This window comes from Gekko japonicus, unplaced genomic scaffold, assembly GCF_001447785.1.
Source record: "Gekko japonicus isolate JY-2015 unplaced genomic scaffold, Gekko_japonicus_V1.1 scaffold193, whole genome shotgun sequence".
Taxonomy (NCBI): Eukaryota; Metazoa; Chordata; class Lepidosauria; order Squamata; family Gekkonidae; genus Gekko; species Gekko japonicus.
This window is the reverse complement of record NW_015161952.1, coordinates 576,845-599,329: the sequence shown is the minus strand read 5'-3', so window position 1 is coordinate 599,329 and position 22,485 is coordinate 576,845. Positions and strand designations below refer to the sequence as shown.

Here is a 22,485-nt window from a genome sequence, read left to right as displayed (position 1 = left end):
ATTGCAGATGCTGGTTCCTGGTGGCAACTCGTGACCAAAAGCACAGCACTACCTGATTTGAACAGGGACCACTGTGCGAGAGACAGAATTCCTGTCTTCTCCACTGTACTCTTTTTGGCAGCTGAAGCAGCTGGGGGTGCAGCAGGTGGAGTGCATTATTTGCTCCACTGGGAGCCTGCACGTTCACTGGATGCTTGCAAGTGCTGCCTCCCCACAGAGCAAATAATTCCCCTCTCCGAAGACCCCTGGGCTGTTTCAGCCACCAGAAAGAGCACAGGAGAGAGGACAGGAATTCCTCCTCCTCCACAATGGTCCCACTCAGAATCAGGCCTTGCTGCGCTTTGACTCATGAGTCGCCACCAGGTGCTAGCGGATACAGTATAGCTGCGAGTCTCTGTGGTGAACGCATGCAGTTTGAAATGTCTCGTTAGGCTCTGAAAAAAGATCGCTCTCTGCTAGAGACTTTGGAGAACTGCTGCCAGGCAAGGAAGACAATACAGAGTTGTATAAACAAATGTTCTGATTCAGTGTAAAGCTGATCTTTATGTTTAGCTGCAGTTGAACAAGAAGCACTTGTGTGATACTTACAAATATGCAAGAAGAACATAGTGGAAGCAAACAGATTCCTATAAGCAGGCAGAAAATACCTGCCTCAGATTCAGAAAGAGCCTCTTAGCCCCAAGGTTTCCCAAAGGAGCCATCCTGCAGACAGGTAAGATCCTCAACCACCCCTTCGTCCACGTTCCCTGGAGCAGCTCCCACATGGAAGAACAGCCTGCAGTGTTGGATGTACTGTCTTATGCTGTATGATCAAATTGTTTTCTATCATTTGTATTCTGCCTCGCATCCCAGCAAGAAAAGTGGGCTATAAATAAATAAATATCTAGCTTCCCTTTGTCCAGTTCCAACTGCAAACTGGCTCCAAACTCTACCTCAGCCGTTTCACTTGTCCCCTTGAAAATGTGAAGGACAGAGATACCCAGCTATCGTGTTTTAACGCAAAAAAAGAAAAAAGCCTCCGTGTTAAATACATTTTCTTGGCTCCGAACAGTGCTGCAGTTGATAGCTCCAGATTGCAGTTAACAGCCTCTCACTACCAACTAGAGTGCTTCAGAAATGGAACAGAAAAGAACACAATCACAATAACAGCTCTTCTGCATCTCCAGAGTTGCAGATATAGGGTGAGTTGTTCACATTTGATATATACATGAAGAACTTTCAAAACGTGAAATGGTCATTATGGACTGAAACATGAATGGCCCAATTGACTCATTGTTACTGCAAAACCCACTGTGGATCACAGTGGTGGAAGAAGAGTCTTTAAGCACCACACTATCTAGTACGTTGGTATCCTGCTCTTGGATCAGCACAGTGCTCCTCATAACAGCCCTGTGAGGTAGACTAATTGTCACCCAGTGAGCTTGAAAGGCAGCATGGGGATTTGAACCCTGTCTCCAGAGTAAGAATTCAGCCTTCTAGCCACTACATTTCTAAAAAATTATTGAATGACCTTCTCAGATGCAGTTGCTAGTTATGAACCAATAAAGCTATCGAAGGAACTATATGGATGTGACAATGCGCTGCTGAGAACTGTAAACTGAAAAGGAAAATCTGCCCTCTATTGTCTTCATAAAATTGTGCTTAATTTCTTTAGCTGAATTTCTAAAAATAAGGCATGGGGCTCTCTCTGATAAGGGAAACCAGTTCGGTGTAGTGGTTAACTGCGCAGACTCTAATCTGGGAGAACCGGGTTTGATTCCCCCACTCCTCCACTTGCACCTGGCTGGATGACCTTGGGCAAGCCATAGTTCTGGCACAGCTGTTCTTGAAAAAGAGCAGTTTCTGTCAGAGCTCTCTCAGCCCCACCTACCTCACAGGGTGTCTGTTGTGGGGAGGGGAAGGGAAAGGAGTTTGTAAGCCGCTCTGAGACTCCTTCGGGTAGTGAAGGGTGGTGTATAAATCCCATCTCCTCCTCTTCTTCTTCTGTATGGGCTGGAAATTATTTATCCTAAGGATGCCAACCTCCAGGTGGGGTCAGAGGACCCCCAGCTTTTACAACTGATCTCCAGACAACAGGGATTGGTTCCCCTGGAGAAAGGGGCTGCTTTGGAGGATGGACTCTATGGCATTATACCCTGCTGAGTTCCCTCCCCAAACCTCATCCTCTCCAGGCTCCACCCCAAAATCCTCCAGGTATTTCCCAACCCAGAGCTGGCAACCCTAATTTATACACACACACGTATAAATAATTTCCAGCCCAAACAACAGAAAATAGATTATAGAACAACGTCTGCTTAGGATCAAATTCCACATTCAACTTTTCTCAGAAAGTTGTTTCCGAGGGTCATTTACGGCATATCAAACATTCCATACGGGAACCACCAGACAAAAAGCACTGCAGTAGCTTACAAAACACAGACTGCTGGTCAGTTTCCCCCACTCCCCAAACCCTTATTTTTTTAAAAAAAATGCTCAGAAATTTTTAAAGAACTTGAACTTCGAGTGCATTCTTCTTTGCCAAAAATTAACTCAAATACCAGAGAAAGGGTATTCTAGAGCTGTCTCCAGCTAAAACAATAGCTTTCTGCACCTTCAGCAGTCTTGAGGCATTTTGCCACAGCTGAAACTTTACCTGCTACTGCAGTTCCCTGTTGGGAAACGGCCCAGCTGCTGCATTGCTTTCCAGCTCTTAAAAACACAATAACCTAATTAGTGGCTGTTCAAAAAGCATCTACTAAAGTTGTAGGCCCCTCAGCGTCAACACAGCCCTTGTCACAGATAGGGCCAGAATAGTCTAGAGACCCAGAATAGGACAGCCTTGAGAATCGGTAAGAAGGCAGAATGGCAGCAATTATACGGCCTAGTGTAGATCAGAAGACATCTAACCCATTATCAACAGACACCATTTCTTTAGGGCCCAGGCGCAGAAGCATCAGATAATTGTAAGATACGTCCAGCGTTACAGAACTGAAGATATTATTCTAGGATGGGAGTATTTGGTTGAGGGCCAAAAGGTATTCATATGTATGAGAAACTTGTAATTGCTATTTTTGAATAGACTTTAAGATAAAAAGTAGCAAGAATGAGTTGACGTTCTTTACATACTCTAAAAGGCTATTTTAAGTATGGATAACATTGTATGCTGTTTGAAGTTATAAGATAGAGTTTGCCAAGAATGTGTACCCTATTCAAGGTGGATTCAGGTGGGTAGCCGTGTTAGTCTCAAACAAAAGTACAAAATTGGCGTCCACACCCTATCAAGGGAGACAATGAGCCATTGTTGGGAGATGATTTTAAAATCCTATAAATACAGGAAGTTATATTTATCAAGAGCTTCTTCTCAGAAGCGACTCCTTGCCTGTGACCTGCTTACTTCTAGGGTAAGAAACTCTTATGGAGTCATGTAACTGCTCTCCTTTCATTATTTCTGCAAGAATGATGGATGAATGACATAAGGCTTTGTTGATCTAGTTTAACACAATGATTATAATTTAATAGAACAACAGAAGCTAAGCAAACGCTAATAGTATTTACTTTTGAACTATGGCCAAAACAAACCTATAATGTAACTGAGGTATACCTCTGATCTGGTATAGAAAAGCTACCTAGAGTTTAAGTTTAGTCTGGAGAAGAGGAGGTTGAGGGGGGAGATGATGGCTCTCTTGAAGTATTTAAAGGGCTGTCCCTTAGGGGAGGGCAGGAAGCAGTTCTTGTTGGCAGCAGAGGATAGGACTCACCATAATGGGTTTAAATTAAGGGCGGGAAGGTACCAGCTGGATATTAGGAAAAACGTTTTTACAGTAAGAGTTGTGCAAGAGCGGAATCAGCTGCCCATGGAGGTGGTGAGCGCCCCCTCACTAGCAGTCTTTAAGCAGCAACACTTGTCAGGGATAGATCTTGCATTGAGCAGAGGGTTGGACTAGATGGCCGGTATAGCCCCTTCCAACTCAGTGATTCTATGATTCTAAGTACACACCTATATATGAATCAGGCCTGATCAGAGTCACACAGAACACCCTTAACTTTGCTCCCTGCTTCTCTAGCTGAATTTTACATCCCAGCCCAGAGATACAATCTTTATACTCCATCTTCCCCTTTGTAGTTCAAGGCAACTTTCAATGCATAATTAAAACAAGATTATTCCATTGAAAATCAACTGAAAGCCGAGAAGACACCTGCAGCTCAACCCCATTCAGTGCCCTAAGAAATAAAGCTGCCTTCCAAAAACCTCCAAAGACAATGCAATCTTCATCTCTTTAGCACGCCTGTTCTGCAAAGTGGGAGCTACTACTGAGAAGGAACAGGCTGCAGTAGTCACCTTAAAAGAGAAAACCTGAAGGTGACAACCAGAGGACCGCAAAAAGCACATAGAGTCATAAAAGGAAAGTGGTCCTTCAGATACGGTCCATCATGATCTTTAAAGGTCACCGTCAGCATCCGGGATTGAAATTAGAAATGAACTGGAGACCAGTGCAGCCATTTTAAAATAGTTGAGAGGTGTTTCCATCAGCTAGCCACTAATAAGTCAAGCTGCTGCATTTTTATTCCAGTTGAAACATTCAGGATGTCTTCAAGGGAAGACCCATACAGACCATAGTATAGTAGTCCAGCCACAAGGTTACAAAAGTATCTCAGTTTACACAACCACGTTTGCTTCCTGGTCCTGTTTTATCATGACTGACTCATGCCTGCTTGTTGCAAATCCTTCAGCTGTAGCCAGACTTCCTCTTATTAATCTATTTTAAAAATCTACACATGCTGTTTCACTATAGTATCCAAAGCAGCTCATAAAATTTAAATTCACAAAACAGATTACAACATTTTAAAAAAAGAATTAATCATAATATTGTGGCAATAATCACAGGCAGCACTGCTAAATTAAAATTTTCAGAATGAGTAAAAACATAAGAAACCAGACCTTCAGAATACCTCTGGTTTGAGAACTCTCTGAACCAGAAGTACATCAACAGAGCACAGCAGCAAATGTGCACTTTCAAGTTTATAGCATGCACCACCATGTTGATCTCTACACTGAATTACCACCCCAAACCCCAAAGTTAGTGGTGGTAATCAAATCGATAAACATATGCACCAGCACCTCCTCCTAAGTAACTGCATACCCTGCTGTGTTGTTATTGAGCCACAAGACAGTAGAAAGTTTTTAGGTGCCCCACCTAAATCATTCTAAACCCATGCCTTCCATAGCTTTCGGAACCTAGGGGTGGAGAGAATGCTTTCATGGACCTCCTGTGATGGACTGTTCCAAAGAAATGATGCTGCTGAAGAGAAAGTGAGCCCTCTAGTGGACAAAGATGGAATCTTTCAATATGAAGGCACTAAAAAAGGGCAACTGCTCACAGGACCTCCAGGGGACTATGGACGTGCCTATGGAGAAATGTCCTTCGTCCATGCTTTCCCCAGACTTAGTCACCTGATGATCTTCCAGAACTTAGCTCTGGGTGGGTCATGGACTACCACTGAATCTGGTCCCCAACTGCTGATGTTCAATGGTTTGGGGCCAGTCTTCCATGGCTAACCTCTGCACAAGCCCTGATGCTAGTTTACACATCAGGAACATAATTCTGCAAAAGAAGGAAGTGTGTATTTGCTTGGAGGATTCCAAACCAGTAGAAGCCATTGCCAGCCACATATCTGAACATATACATGTTACCCAGCTGCAATCATCCAGTGACATTAGAGACCAATCCAGTGCACAGAGCCCCTACACATCTGGATTCACCATTCATTTTGACAGAATGGACAATTCCATCTATGGAGATGTCTGCTCCACAGAAACTGCTGTTGACAAAGTTTGAGCTCATATTGAGAAGACGGCTGATCTCTTGACTGAGAACATGGTGGAAGATTCATCGTACTCTGCATTCTTTCCCAGCATGTTCAATACAAATCCAGAGAATACTTTTTTTTTAACTCAGGTAACTTGAAAGATAAGAGATCCATCATGAGTTGGGTTTGTATATACCGACCTGACAGCCATTCCCAAAACATTTCATGAGCTTTCTATGCCAAGGAGCAGGGGTCGTTTCGTAGAAAAAGAGCTAGAGGAACTCATTAGCATAACTCATTAGCATATGCCACACCCCCTGACATCACCGGAAGTGTGTCATAAGGCCACACCCCACCCCCAACGGTCCCGGCCGCCGCTGCCGGTCTTGCAGCTCCTCTGCCGAGCCCCATGAGGGGGCCGGCGGTGGACCTGCAAGGCCGGCGGGAGTGCAAGGAAGCCCCGCGAAGGCCCTCCCTGGCCCCAGGCAGGCAGGGGTGGGGAGAGGCAGGGAGGAAGCAACTTACCCTCCCTCTTCTCCTGCCTCCTCCTGGATGAATGAGGGCCAGAAGCGGGGCAGCCAGAAGCAGGGGGCGGGGCTTCATCATGTGCCCCATCCTCCCGTACCTCACCCGGGGGAACTGTGATCCCCCACGATCCCCCCCGAAATGACCTCTGCCAAGGAGTGCTTCTTAACCTCCTCAAGTTTCAAATTTTGTGGACGCTACATATATTACTTATTTACTTTCTTTATAGCCCCCTGTGAGGAACTGCACTTAACAGCAGGTTATTCCATTCTGGAGTTTCTGCCAGTTGGAACCATTCTGAAGACAGTCAGTTGGTTTCTGACAGGAAACAGTGGAGTCAGTCTGTATGACAGCATTAGTCAGACAGGTTCACCTTTTGAGTGAAGGGGAAAGATTCCCTTGCCTTAACTGTTGTAATCCTAACCTGAGGATGAATTCAAAATACGAATTCAGAGTCTAAGTGTCAGCCTATGTTGAAATCCACTTTCCACATACACCAGAACTGGGATGGTGATTTGGCAAGAGTGATTGGGTAGTGGGCTAAAACTCCCTTTCAAGTCAGAAGTAAAAGGGCTCTTTCTTCTGAGGATAAGAAGATTAATCCCTGCCAATTTCTCAGGGGGGTTGGCTCTGAGGAAGACTCAGAGTCCACTGTGAATGGAGAACTGTGTTAGACAACTCAGGAAATTAGTGAGATAAGCTGTAGATTCAAGAAAGGAGAAAGTTGGGTGCACAAAGAACACGACCAACACCAGAGAACCTGTGCTGTCAGAGAAAACCCTCTGAAGAAACATTGTTGATGAAATTAAAATACTTAAGTAAAACACCTCTCACTGTTAAGAACCAAGAGTATACGGAAATAAGCTTCAAAAATTCTATTTTGCCAGTTACAAGAAGTGTTATCTGTGATACCAACAAATTTTACCTCAGCAGTTCCATCCCCGAATACACCTCTTCAATCCCAGCCTGTTAAATAAAGTTGTTATTTCTTTATGAGTGTTATACAGTCTCAAGTGCCATTTCTATGGGAAAGGGAAAGAAAAACAAGAGGACATCTGCTTTCCTCCATCAAGTTCCTGGGCTCAGCTAAGAGACAAAAATATATGTGTGACACGGTGGGACAAAGACTTTTGAATCCTCAGATAATTCCACGCTACTTGGGGCTGCACAGTCACAACAGGGAACAAGAATTTTGGCAGGAAAATCTGCCTCAGAATGGGGAAGTGCTATGCTAGGGATCCATCATACCCCCCTCCCTTCTCACCGAGTCTCAAGACAGGTTACAAAATTAAAAAAATGCAACCATACAGTATAAAACAACCAATAAACAATGTCAGAGGAGTGGGATTTTAAAAATTTGAAAACGCAAACACATTTTCCCAAGGCAAGATAGACAATAAACAATACAGGAGTGTTATTACAGTGGTAGAAGACAGCACAGTAAAAGAACGATGATACCAACAATAATAATAGTAATAAGACTATAATCTTGTACCACTATCAAGGTGCCCTCTTCTGGAGTGTTCCTTTCTACTGTCATTCTGATCCCTTTACAAAAATGCCCTCCTCAATAGTTCTGAGGGGGACCCTTGCTGACCTCCTCAGTTACGCTGTTCCACAAGGTGGAAGCCACCATGCAGAATGCGCACGAATGGGTGGCTGCTGATCTTACCCAACTGCAAGGCAGCACTGCTACATTAGACACATTTGTCACCTGAATACCTGAATTCGCTTTAACCAACACTCAAAATCTTTATTTGCCTGCTATATTCTTGCAGAGAATTAAGGTGCATACAGCTGTGTGCAGCCTAACCGTCTAACCCACAGAAGTTATGCCCTTACCCAGAGATGCAGCATTTCTCAGAGAGTCAAGCTCAGAAGCAATCCATTCTTCCCTTCTCCGGCATGAGCAAGTGCCAAACGGTTGGCTCTTGTGACAGTCAAGAAGCTGCCTCTTTCCCCCCACCCCCGCTCAGAACATTGTTTTCAGGGTTGTTGTTGTTTTTTTTAACAGATTGGCTTTTTTAAGGCACTAGGTTAACATGCCAGGTACCTGAAAAAGATGCTTTAAAAAAAAAGCCATCTAGTGCTGGGCTGCAACCACATGTGTCACTGCAGGAGCAACAGTAGAGGGAACTGAGTGCACACTGCAGCAAACACAAAAGACCCACAGTGTATCTTCAAATCAATATCGCAGCCTTGAACTGCAGTGGCCATCTCCATTTGCAAGCATTAAAAAACTGAATCAACCTGTAACTTTAAATGATGCAGCCAATGTAAGGTTTCAGTGGAGACAAATACCTAAGGATTAGGTACTGCTCTGGAACCTTTGAGACTACTTCCTTCCTTCTGCCACGGTGACCTTCAACAGAGATCACTGATGATTGCCTTCATGCGCCACCAATATGGGCACAAAAAGATGTATTCTCAGTGGTTTGTTTCTGGTTTTGGAAAGACTTGTCTACAATACAGCATGGAGTCATGTGCACTGATCTGAATGGGTTTACGTGTGCAGGATTATGGCTCATGTCCTCAGAAATATGAAACACTAAACCAGACCTCAAATCTCTCGTACGTGTCTTAAGTCAGGGAGAACTGCTTTTAAGCAAACATGTTTATGATTGACATCTCTGTCTTGCCAAGCAACTTTTGCACAAAAGACTCAGAAGAACACCCAAGAATACAGTCTCATAATTTACTTCACTTATCACCTGCCTTTCTCCCCAATGGGGACCCAACACACCTTTCATTGTTTTCCTCTCCTCCATTTTATCCTCACAAAGGCTGACTGGCCCAAGGTCACCCAGCAGGCTTCCATGGCAGAGCAGTCGTACCCATAGGGCCAAATAACATATCAGTATTAAATTGGGTCAAGAAGCGACAGTTAGAACCGGATATGGAACAACTGATTGGTTCAGCATAGGAAAAGGAGTACGACAAGGATGTATATTGTCACCTTGCTTATTTAATATATATGCAGAGTACATCATGCGAAATGCTGGCCTGGATGAATCACAAGTGGGAATTAAGATTGCTGGGGAAAAGATCAACAAACTCAGATATGCAGACGATACCACTCTACTGGCAGAAAGTGAAGAGGACCTAAAGGGCCTCTTACTCAGGGTAAAAGAGGAGAGCACAAAAGTGGGCTTGAAGCTCAACATTAAAAAAAACTAAGATCATGGCATCCGGCCCCATCACTCATTGGCAAATAGAAGGGGAAGTCATGGAAGTAGTGACAGACTTCACGTTCCTGGGATCCCAGATCACCGCAGACTGTGACAGCAGCCATGAAATTAAAAGATGCCTGCTCCTTGGGAGGAAAGTGATGGTGAACCTAAACAGCATGATAAAAAGTAGAGACATCACCCTGCCAACAAAAGTCCGCATGATCAAAGCAATGGTATTCCCAGTAGTCATGTATGGCTACAAGAGTTGGACTATAAGGAAGGCTGAGCGCCAAAGAATAGATTCTTTTGAACTATGGTGCTGGAGAAGATTCTTGAGAGTCCCTTGGACTGCAAGAAGAACACATCAGTCAATCCTAAAAGAAATCAACCCTGACTGTTCCCTGGAAGGCCAGATAATTAAACTGATGCTTTGGCCACCCAATGAGAAGGGAGCACTCACTGGAGAAGACCCTGATGCTGGGAAAGATTGAAGGTCAAAGAAGACTGGGACGGCAAAGGATGAGATGGTTAGACAGTGTCATAGATGCAACAAACATGACATTGAGCAAACTTCAGAGGACGGTGGAAGACAGGAAGGCCTGGCGGGATCTGGTCCATGGGGTTGCGAAGAGTCGGACTTGACTGTGCGACCGAACAACAACAACAATTAAATTGCTACAGTCCCCAATACAACCAATCATCGGAGATTTCTCCAACCCTAAAACTAGTTTGGCCTAACACTTAAGGCCACTTCATACGATTATAATAAGTACTCACACTCCTCCCCCCATGATGGAAGTAGTAATTCAAGAATACAATATCACAAACAGTTCACTGGGAACCATGCCATACCCTGTAGAGCAGCAGTCTTCAGCCTCCAAGCAGGAAGACACTACCCCAAAAAAGATGCTCAAAAACTTGAGAAAGCAAGGGGAAGATGGAAAAATACTGGGCTTAGAGTCTGACAGGAATGTACGGAGTACAACCTCTTCTTAACCACAATAACATGGCCAGAGAAACTATCCATCTGCACACAGGAAGCAACTATTTGGCAGCAGGGTATCAACTCAACAGAAGCTCTGACCTTGGAAATGGTGTCGCAAGCCCCAGCAGGATCATGACTGTACCCCTGAGGCACAGCCCTACATTCCAGATCTTTCACCTGCACATCAATCAACAGTGATGTGAATCACCAGCCAGCAAGTTGTTTTGCATTTACACAAGATGAACAGGTTAAAAGACTGAATGGCCATAATTCATTTCAAAGCCAGCAGCCGAACATTTCAATGTTCAAGAAGAACTCCATCTCCAAGTCAAGAGACTGAACTGTAACATCTTTCAGAGGCAAGGACCATCAGGTTGTTGAACAAACCTAAAACCTTCTGGATTTGAAGACCTCCTCTACAAACTGAATTATCCTGCACAAGTTAATTATTCTTAAAATAATTGTCCAGCCTATTCTAAAAATAATTGTCCTGCCTTTCTATTAAAAGAATGTACAAGGAACCTTATAAATTAAAGGAATGAAACAATCATGGAAAAACAATTTTTAAAAGCAAATATCAGATTAATATTGAATTTAGGTATTACAAGCCTAGGTGAATTAAGAGGGATGGAAAAGTTCTGCGGGAGTTTCCTTCACTTCCAGAAACCATTGTTAGAGGTTCCTCAGTTAAGAAGTTACCAGCTCATTGGTGGACGTCTCCTTTACTGATAGCTTGGTCGTCCATTATCTTTCCTTCCCCAGTGATACGGAACCAGGTTTCTACGTCGCACTCCCAGTTCATGCACAGTGATGGCAAAGGTGCAGTGTGCCACAAGAACTGACCATGTGCCCCCCTCCCCACCGTGTGCAAAAGGTCCCCAAGGAGACACGTAGAAAGCATGCCTTGAAGGCAAAATGACTGGGAAAATATCAGTCACTGGTCTGTTGCATCATTGCTCTCAGGAAGTATTTTTAAGAACTTTTAATAAAGGTAAAGTGTGCCATGGAGACCGCAAGACGTCCAACTCAGTGTTTTCAAGGCTAGAGCCAGTTTTTGCCAATGCCTTTCTCTCCATAGCAACCCTGGATTTTCTTGGTGGTCTCCCATCCACATACTAACCAGGGCAAACCTTGCTTAGCTTCCAAGGTCTGGCAAGGTTGGGCTAGTCTGGCCTATTAGGGCTGCTACCCCTTGTTGAACATATTTCTTTGCCCTGGACCAAAATCCCTCACACATAAACTATATAACCTCCCTCCTCTCCCTCCCTCATCTCTCTCCCCCTCACATACGTACAAAATATCTCATGCCAAGCACTGTATGAAGCAGGTTGTTGCCTATGAATGCTCATTCAAAGTTTTGATTGTCTTAATCTTTTTTAAACCACTTCCGGAAGACATAACAGACTTTCAAGCTTATTCTATAAAACTGAAGTGGAACTTAGCATCAGAAATATGCGGCTGAACATCTCAGGCATTTAACCAGACAACTGGGCATCTTTAAGACCGCATTTACGCATCTCTCCTCTCAAACGCGACTGACACTATCACAGAAAACATCAACATCCTCTTCCCTCAGGTACAGTGCTTGTGTGCCAGAAAATGGCAGCTGATGTGTTTCTCACAGTCTCAGAAAGCTGACACTTGAAACAGCTTTAATGTGTGTCTTTGTTAGGGTATCACCTAGCTGTGGGAAATCTTGAAGACATATTTGAGAGGCTCAGAGGAAAACAGCTCCCAGGTGAATTCACACATGTTAATGACATGCTAACTGCAACTATCACTTGATAGTCTCTGTGTGAAATCACTCGAGACATTAACTGCCTAATGAGTCATTCACAAATAAAAAAAGAAACTGTTTCCTCACTTCAGTGCTAGAGGCTGTTCACAAGCTCATTTGGGGAGGGAATAGCAAGGCCTGAAGGTAGAGACCTTGCCAAATCATAATGGATGTGAAGAAACCCAAACATAGAGAGCTGTTTCAAGCTTGGGCCCCATAAAGAACATAAGAACATAAGAGACGCCAATGTTGGATCAGGCCAAAGGCCCATCCAGTCCAACACTCTGTATCACACAGTGGCCAGAAATACCAGGTGCCATCAGGAGGTCCACCTGTGGGGCCAGGACATTAGAAGCCTTCCCACTGTTGACCCCCCCCAAGCACCAAGATGACAGAGCATCACTTGCCCCAGAGTCCCTATCTATACCTTGTGGCTAAGAGAACTGGTCCTACAAATGGGAGCTACAGAAGAGGATGATGGTGGCAGCGAGCAGACATGACTCATCATAAGGGGACGGATGCCAGCATTTTGAATCTGTGGATTTATCCTTAAGATGTTCTCCATAAAACTTCAGTTTCAAGAAGGACCCACCTTATAAAGGCACCAACGTACCCCTCCTCATCTCCCTGACCCCCCCCCCCCGAACTACTGCCCTTTTCAGATGTTACAATTGCTCACACTAGGAGCCTATCAATTGCACCTAGATCCTCCCAATATGTTTGGTCAACACACAGATCAACCACACACTTATGTACCTCGTTTATACCCTGACTTGGAACCCAAAGCTTTGCCATCTGCCTTGAGTCCAAGTGAGAAAGGTGGACTACAAATGACATCAGTATAAAGAAAGCAGCTTACATCATTCTCCTCACCTCCGTTTTATCCTCACAACAACCCTGTGAAGTAGGTTAGTAGGCATAGTGTGTCTGACTGGCCCAACGTCACCCAGCAAGCTTTCGCGACAGAGTGGGGATTCGAACCTCGATCTCCACAATCCTCTAACCACTACACCACAGCAGCTCTCGCATGCAACTCCAGTAGATGAAAACTGACCACAGGATTTTTCAGGGTTCGCATTCACACATATCAAGGCTGTACGGGCATACCAAATACATACACTGCCCTGTTCACACAAGACGGTGACCGCATGCAGTGGGAAGATCACAGGCAGCAGAATCATGGGCTCCTAAGTATGCATGACTAACGCCTGAAAAGTGGTCTCACTGATCTCACCGATCACTTTTTCTGTTTAATAACCCCCGGAGACCCGAAATCTGTAGCTACCGCATAAAGCAGCTGTCGTGACAAAAAGTTAAAATGAAATCCAATTAGACTTTTTTTGCCATGAGTCTGACCCTTCCCCCCCACCATAGATTACCCGGCACAAATCAGATGGTGCCTCCTGTCCATTATCTCAGACACTACGAACAAACAAGGCACTTCACACAGCCATGCCCAGAGCCCCACTCTTTGACTCTTAGTTTAAATCAGCCACCCTAATGACTCCCGATTCATTCAGCCACCCTAATTACCACCCTCCTGATTAGGTATTCTGACACAAATGCAGATTGAAGTCACTGATCTCTTGATCAAACACATGATGAAAAGGCACCGTTTGCTCTTTTACTATTTTGGTCCAGGGCTAATGTTTAAGTCCCTGGTCTCCCAACCTCAGGCTGCATTCACGCATCACTGAATATTGCAATGCCATTAACACTGCAGCATTCATTCATAAATGGATTACCCCTCCTGTCTGGACCAGCCACCCAGTTGTGAGTGACAGCTATAGTCCCAAGAGCACACAGGGTTAATCAGTGTGACGATGCAGCCCTAGAATGGTAGCAGGCTTCAGGTTCATGCACCCCTTTCTTGCCTTATGTACACACACACACCCCTTTCATGACTTCTTCTGACCACAGCTTAACAGATAGGGGCTCTGGGGCAAGTGATGCTCTGTCTTCTTTGTGCTTGGGGGGGGGTCAACAGTGGGTGGGCTTCTAGTGTCCTGGCCCCACTGGTGGTCCTCCTGATGGCACCTGGTATTTCTGGCCACTGTGTGATATAGAGTGTTGGACTGGATGGGTTTTTGGCCTGACCCAACATCGGTGTCTCTTATGTTCTTATATCCACTCTAATAATGGTTAATGACAGGATGTTTTGGAGGTCATTAATTCATAGGGTCACCATAACTCGGAAGAAATTATGGCACTTTACACACGCACAACAATGGTTGAAGCCAACCAGGACTGCCTTCAAAACCACAGCCTGCAATAGGCTTGGAAGTCAAGGTTTAGACACATCCCTGCGTAACATAGTTAATGCCAATGCATACATAATGCTACCCCACGCCCACGATTAAACAGCCACTACAGTACAGCACACAGAGTGGTGGGCCAGGACAGACTCGAGCTGAAATTTCTGCATGCCATGAAACTTATCAGTTGAGCCAGTCATTCTCAGCCTAGCCTCACAGGGCTGGCGTGAGGGTAAACTGAAGGAGTACAGAACCATGAACACACATGAATTATACTGAATGAGATCCTTGGTCCGTCAAGGTCAGTACTGCCTACGCAGACTGGCAGCCAGGCTCGCGAAGTGTCTTGGGTGGAGGTCCTTCGCATCACCTCCTACCCGATCCTTTTAACTGGAGATGCTGGGGATTGAACCCAGGTCCTTCCAAATGCAAAGCAGATGCTCTGCCACTGAGCCATGGCCTCTCTTAAGCTCTTGAAGAAAAGGTACTGGGAACGGCTGTAGCTCAGTGGGTAGAGCATCTCTGTTTGGATGCAGAAGGTCTCAAGATCAAGTCCCAGAATCTCCAGTTAAAAGGATCAGGTAGTAGGTGATGTGAAAGAGCTCTGCCTATGACCCTGGAGAGCTCCTGCCAGTCTGAGTAGACAACAGACCAACAGACCCTGATAGATCAAGGGTCTGACTCAGTATTAGGGAGCTTCACATGTTCATATAAATAATCGCAACCATAATTTGTGAGAAGGGATGAAAGGATAACAGTGGACAACCTAAACCAGCAAGACACTCCTAATCTCCAGCAACGGTTTGGAGCTCAAAAATGTTATTTCTGTTTAGCTACAATGAGGGCAATAAAGACATATTAACTAAATCACAACATATATATGTTGCCCTGCAACAAGGACATAACACTTTTCATTAGATTCATATAACAGCAGTACATCCCAAGGAAAGGGGGGCAATCAACAGAAGCTGATAATATAGTGCTCTGTGATCCTAAACCCATTTACAAGACACTACACATCTTTCACACAACATTCATCCTACACTGTCATTCCAGAAGAAGCCTAGCACATATGTTTATTTTGCTACCTGCCGTGAGAAAGGTGCAAGTCACACACTCGGACTGTACTTCACCAGCGCGGGCACAGAGGCTTTTAACTAATACCCAGAGACTACAGGAAACATCACATGATAGATCTACCACAGCACTACCATGCCGCATCTCATGCACCAAACCCACTTACAGCACTAAACCACACTCCATCAAAACTTGCAGCTAGACATTCGCACCTGTATTCCCTCTAAGCAGAGTTAGTGTGAGCTAGCTCACAGTTTTTAGCCTCCAGCTCACAGATTTTTGTCTTAGCTCAGGAAGGAGGGCTCCAGAGCAAACTAACTCATGCAGTAGCCAAATCACTCACTAGCAGCTTTAATGCCAGTGGCTCACAGAGTAGATTTTTTGCTCACAAGACCAATGCTCTCTCTAAGCTGTGGAGTCTTGTGAGCAAAAATTCTACTTTGTGAGCTACTGGCATTCAAGTTGTGAGCAAGCGATTTGGCTCCTACATACATTAGTTTGCTTTGGAGCTATCCTTCCTTGGCTAAGACAAAAAATGCATGAGCCGGAGGCTAAAAAACTGAGTTAGCTCACACTAACTCAGCTTAGAGGGAACACTGCACAAGACTCCACAGCTTAGAGGGAGCATTGTGCCAAGCAGTCCCTGGCTCTTCTCCCTTGTGAGCATGGGTGCATGAGGTGCATAAAATGGAGGTGAGGAGACGCAGCACTCTGGTTGCCCTTTGGGGACAAAAGTGGAGAATCAATCATATAAATAAATAAATACACACAGACACAGACATACACACACACACACATATATAGATATATATAATGCCGTCCCACGTAAAGCAGCTGTGAATTCCATGAGATTCCCAGGTATCTACGCTTAGAAATGACTTAAGGCTAGTCGCTCCCGTATCTCTTGGTTGGAAGAAAAGGCTTCCTCGAACGAGGTCGAAAAGTTGCGGGAGGCGCAATCCGCCACACGCTTCCCCGGCACTGAATCCCACCCAACTCTGCCGGACCCATCCCCGCTTAAGGGTGCGCAGGATGGGGACACAGAAATCCGTGTTCTTGTCCCGCTCGTTTGACAGGGTTTTTCATTCCAGCCATTACAACCTGCTCTCCTGCCAGGGAGCGGCGGCATCTCCCAGAGAGCGGGCAAAAGGCGGTCCGGTCCAAAGAGGACCTCAGGGCGACTCCCCGCCGTTGCGCTCCCCGACCGGGACGCCCCCTCGATCCAAGCCCACCGCAGCCGCCCCGACTTACATGCCCGGCCGAAGTTGCACCGCGGAGGAGCCGGGCGAGGCAGGCAGGCTGCAGAGGCTCATCATCAGGCACCAGAGCCACGCGCCGCTCGCGCTCATCGCGCCAGGAGACCGGCGGGGCTCAGCTGCCGGCGCCGCGACGCACCAGGGCAGGCAGCCGGGCCAAGGAGGGCATCGGGGCGCTCACGCGGGGGAGCATCGGGCGGGTTTCGAGGGGCTGCAGCCGAGGCGCCGCGGCTCCTGCAGCAGCAGCAGCCGCGCGAGGGAAGCGTCTCGGCCTCCCGACCCCCGCTCCCCACCAGCCTTCGCGCCGGCAACAGGCGCCCCGCGAACTCCACCTCGCAGCCCTCCAAATCTTTTAAAGCCTCGGCCGAGCGAATCAGAGACGCCGGGCTTCCGAAGCTCCGCCCCCACTCGGGGTGGGGGGGGGGCAAGTGCTGGGAGTTAAACGGCCCAGTAGAGCGGCTGGGTGGGGATTCGGACGAAGGCGCCGCGAGGTGTTTGTTGGGGCAAAAGCGGGCGGAGGAGGTCGCCGGCGGCAGGTAGCCTTCAGCGCGTTTAATCGCGCATGACCCACGCAGAGTTTCTCCCGTTCAGACTCGTAGGGATTAATGGGTTTAGAGACGAGAATAACTCTGTATGAGGTTCGAGTTTGAATCCAGTGGCACTTCTCTGTTGGTCTTAAAGGCGCCACTGGACTCAAACTGTGTTCTGTTACTTGAAACCAACACGGCTGCCCACCTGAAATCTTTATAGGATCGTGCTGGCATTGGTATAATTAATGCTTCTCTCCTTTGGTGGAGTCTCCTTTTGTTCCTTTGCACTCTTTCTTGCCCCCTTTCCCATATGCTGACCTGTCTGGCGCTTTAGGGGCTTGGACTAGATGACCCTGGAGGTCCCTTCCAATTCTGTGATTCTATGATCCTCCAGGTGAGGCCTGAATTACAACTGATCTCCAGGCTAAAGAGATCAGTTCTCCTGGAGGAAACGGCTGCTTTGGAAGGTGCACTCTATGGCATCTACCTTGCTGAGGTCCCTCCCCTCCCCAAAGCCCTCCCTCCTCAGGCTCCACCCCCCAAATCTCCAGGAATTTCCCAAACTGGAGTTGGCAGCCCTACTTATGCTGCAATGCTTCAGGGCTTTCATCTGTAGAAGCCCATAACTTTAAACTAGCTTGTTCTTGTATTCCCTTTTTCCTCCAGTAGTGTCTAGCTAGATTCAGCACCAATTTTGCACATTGAAATTGGGAGATTCCAGCCTCAGGCTGTGGTCAGACAACAGGCTTGGCACGCTCTGGCCCCACTTCTAATGTCTCCATTTCATTTTGTAATGGAGAGTTTGGATCAGACATCCCACCCTGAACACGCCTCACCATGTGCTCACTCAGTGGTTGACCATTCAGATTATTGCTGTGTGGTAACCATGGAGTGGGTGGTCGGGTGGCATCCTTTTTTACAAATTGTCTTTCATGCATGTGCAGAAGCATTCGTTCGAATCATCGCTCCATTTTGACAGCTCTGCAATCCCTCTGCCAAGTACTGTGGCCCCTCTCAGCCTCCTTTTGTCTCTCTTCCTTGGAATACATGGGGGAGAGGAGTGCAGACTTACATGAGAGTAGCCCCATTGACTTCAGTACATCTACCCTTGTGTCAATCATGGGATGCTCTCAAACAGCAGCTCTGAATCAGAGACAGAAGAGATGGTTTGGGGAGGGGATTTGTCACTCAAAAACAACTCCCCCAGGGGCTCCCGATCCAGAATGACTACTTGGGCACTTGCAAGCCGTGCTTGACAATGCTGGGGCACTTATGCGGTTATGCACACAGCACTAAGAAATCAAAAGGGGGGGCAAGTCGGAACAGAAGGTTCACACTCCCAACCAGCTTGATTTTGCAACAGGAGAATTCAGACAGCCGGAAATGCAGGGTGAAAGTGCAAACAACTGTAAAGACTTGACTTTCCCCAGTGCCTGATAACTCCAATTGGAATGGCTCAGAATGGGGTGGCACTGACTGGGGAACTGGAGGCAGATGTCACTGTTAGATTGTGCACTTTAAGTCCAGAAGGGAACTGCAAGGACATCGGCTCAAAGTGCCCATCTGACCGCAGCCTGAGATTCACATCAAGTCTCTCTCTGTCTCAGCTCCTCTCCTTTCCCCTCCCCTATTAAAAAATCCCCAAACGATTCTGGGCCATAATGATACCTCTAGCATCGGAAGAAGCGAGCTCTGACTCACAAAAACTCATACAGAAATAAATATTGTTCGTGTTCAAGGTGCCACTGGACTGCTATTTCACTTTACTACAACAAACAAACAGAGCTACCCCTTTGCAAAGTCTTTTCTGTCTTTACGCCCATGCATTCCCAGGTAACCGCTTCTGAGCTGAGAGGTTCTATTTAGTTCCACCAAGTCGCTGCTGACTTACGGTGACCATGTAGGGTGACCATGTAGGTAGATGCCTGCCTCTGCAAAGCAACACTGGGTTTCCTCAGTGGTCTCCCATTCAAGTCCTAACCAAGGCCGACTCTGCTTAGTTTCCGAGTAGGGTTGTCAGGTGCACTCACTTGGCCAGTAGGGCTGCCAAGCCACGGCGGGGGATCTGCATGTCTTCACAGTCCCAGGGTAAAAAGGTAAAGGTAAAGGTTCCCTTCCTCGAAAGCCAGTCGAATCCGACTCTAGGGTTGCGGTGCTCATCTCCGTTTCAAAGCTGAAGAGCCAGCACTGTCCGAAGATGTTTCCGTGGTCATGTGGTCGGCAGGACTAAACACCAAGGCGCATGGAATGCTGTTACCTTCCCACCGAAGTGGTACCTATTTATCTATTTGCAATTTCTAGCTTTCGAACTGCTAGGAGCTGGAACTAGAGACGGGAGCTCACTCCGTCATGCAGCACCTGGTTCTCGAACTGCTGAACTACTGACCTTTCACAGCCTGCAGTTCAGCGTCTTAACCACATGAGCCACCGTAGCCAGGGTAGGAACCCCAAAAAGAACGACAGAGGAAGTCATAAACTTCAGTATCGCCCTGACCTTGATAAACCAGACAAGCCTGATCTCGTTGGATCTTGGAAGCTAAGCAGCGCCAACCAAGGCCGTAACAAGGATTTTTGACTTTGGGGGGCATTTAAATAAGTCAGGGGCACCGCTGCCCACACACCTCAGGCTGTGTCAGGAGCAACAAGAGAGTAAAAAGTTTTTTTAACAAGTGATGAGAGAGAGAGAGAGAGGCAGGGCAGGGAAACAGCTCGGCTATGGCACACAAGAAAAATAAAATAAAATAAACCAGCTGGATGGTAAGTCAGGTGGCCTGGGTGGTAAGTCGAGGGGCTTGGCCCTGAGATGCCTCACTGTAGCTATGGGTCTCGTGCGACCCTGGCAAGTACTTGGAAGGGAGACCTCCAAGGAATACCAGGGCTGGCGATAGTAAGCAAAGGCAGGCAATGGCAAGCCAGCGCTCTGAAAAGTCCAAGCCCCACTAGGGGTCGCCAGAAGTCAACCATTACTTCCAGGCACACACACAATACACAAAAACCCTTCAGTATCAAGGTTGAATATTAATTACAGCTGATATATCATTTTTAACCTGGAACTAACTGGAGGCTCCCACTGTGTTAAAAACAAAAAGGAAAGGAAAGGAAACAGCCCAAAATACACCAGTGATCATTTTCCCCCAGCCAGTTACTAGCAAAGATTGATTAGCCTTTCAGCAAGGTGACTTTCAAAACCTGCCTGAGAACACTCGTAAAATATTGTTCAACATCCTTTGCAAACCAGCTTCTTTGTAGCCACGTATGACGAGCGTTCACTCGCAGACCGAGCCTGTGTGTGTTTACTCAGAAGTAAGACACACACACCCCCCGTGTTCACTCCCCAAATCAGTGTGCCTCGGATTCCAGGAGGAATTTATACATATATCAAGTCAGCAAAGGGCCATTAAAAAAATGTGTGGGTAGCAGATTCTCCGTAGAATGGGAAGCTTTGGTTCTGTTGTTGAGAGCATGAGCAGGGTGGTCCTGGTTATTTTCTTGGATGGGAAAATAACATGTAACGTTATTAATAATACTAGCAGTAAAGCCCGTTGTGAAAGCAATACAACGAGATCTAGAAAGAGGCTCTGGGACAGTGCTCTGGCTTTGGGCAAACAGTGTCAATTTGCTGTGGTGACCTCAGCAGGGTATAATGACAGAGTCCACTGTTTTCTCCAGAGGAACTTATCTCTGCTACCTGAAGAGCAGTTGTAATTGTGAGTGATCTGTAGCCCTCACCTGGAGATTGGCAGCAATTGTTACCCAGGACAAAATGGCTGGTTTGGAGGGTGTAGTCTATGGCATTCTACCTGTCTAAGGTCCCACCCCTCCGCAAACCCCACCCTCTCCAGGCTCCACCCCTCAAATCCCCAGGAATTTGTCAGCATGTAGTTGGCAACCCCATCTCCTTCCCAGCTAACCATCAACCTACCATTATCTGCCCCTTTGACTTCAGCTGACTTCTGCCCTCCCTTCTGCAGAGCAGTTGTAATTCTGAGTGCTCTCCAGCCTTCACCTGGAGATTGGCAACAATGGTTCCCTATGAGGGACTGACTGGTTTGGAGGGTGGAGTCTATGGCATTGTACCTGTCTGAGGTCCCACCCCTCCTCAAACCTCACCCTCTTCAGGCTCCATCCCTCAAATCTCCAGGAATTTCCCATCTGGAGTTGGCAACCCTATCAGGACTGGCCCCAATGTGTTTTCTCCCAAAGGCCAAAGTAGGTGACAGGACCAAGCTTAGTTGCCTACCAACAGGCACTGAGGGGAATGTAGGGTTGCCAGCTCTAAGGAGGGAAATACCTGGAGGTTTGGGGGGTGGATTCTGTAGAGGGCAGCATTGGGCGGGGGGGCGAGGCGGAAGGACTCAGCAGGTATAATGTCATAGGGTCTACCCTCCAAAGCATCCATTTTCTCCAGGGGAACTGATCTCTGTCATCTGGAGATCAATTGTAACAGTGGGAGATCTCCAGGTCCCACCTGGAGATTGGCAACCCTAGGGGAAAGTCAGCTGCACAGCAGGGGGTTGAAGAGAATGGTTTGATGGCTGCTGGGCCAAGATTGGCAACAATAGTTCCCCAGGAGCCCCATCGTAAATGCACCAAACAATTCCTAAAGATTTTCCAAAACACTACTCTGTTTTGGGCTCCTGGGGAACTTTGACCCCCCAGCCTCTGCCTAGGGAAAGGGCAGTCTTTCCCTGCAGTGGGAACCAAAGCAGCTGACATCATTCTCCTCTCCCCCGTATGATTCGCACAACTACCCTATGAGGTATGTTATGGTTGAAAGTGTGTGAATGGTCCATAGTCCCCCAGGCAGCTTTTAAAACATGAACCTGGGACCTGCACACCATCTGTGGCAGTAATGGGGTGACTGCTGGCATCTTTTCCTATCATTTTTTGCCTTGAGGTATTCTGCTTGTGGTGTGATCTGTCTTCTTTGTGGTGTGGCGTGATTGTGTTATTGGGTTTGTTTCTTTTAAAGGGGAAGTGATGTGTTGTGAGTGAGGACATATGTTACCTCAGAATACAGTAGTTCCCATATGCAACTGAAAATTCCAACTGCCTTGCGGGGGGGGGGAGTTTGAGGTGTGGAATGGAGTGAAGTCCAATCAGCTTCCATATGCAAAAGACCT

General features: G+C 46.6%; 1 protein-coding gene across 1 annotated transcript in view; it reads right to left on the bottom strand.

The window, feature by feature from the left end:
• Positions 1 to 16,881, bottom strand: part of LOC107125965 (multiple epidermal growth factor-like domains protein 6) — a 329,707-nt gene extending 312,826 nt beyond the window's left edge. Inside the window, exon 1 of the mRNA XM_015429453.1 lies at positions 16,828 to 16,881. Coding sequence (XP_015284939.1) covers positions 16,828 to 16,829 — 2 coding nt within the window. The 5' untranslated portion in view covers positions 16,830 to 16,881. The remainder of the gene's footprint in view (positions 1 to 16,827) is intronic.
• Positions 16,882 to 22,485: the final 5,604 nt, after the last annotated feature.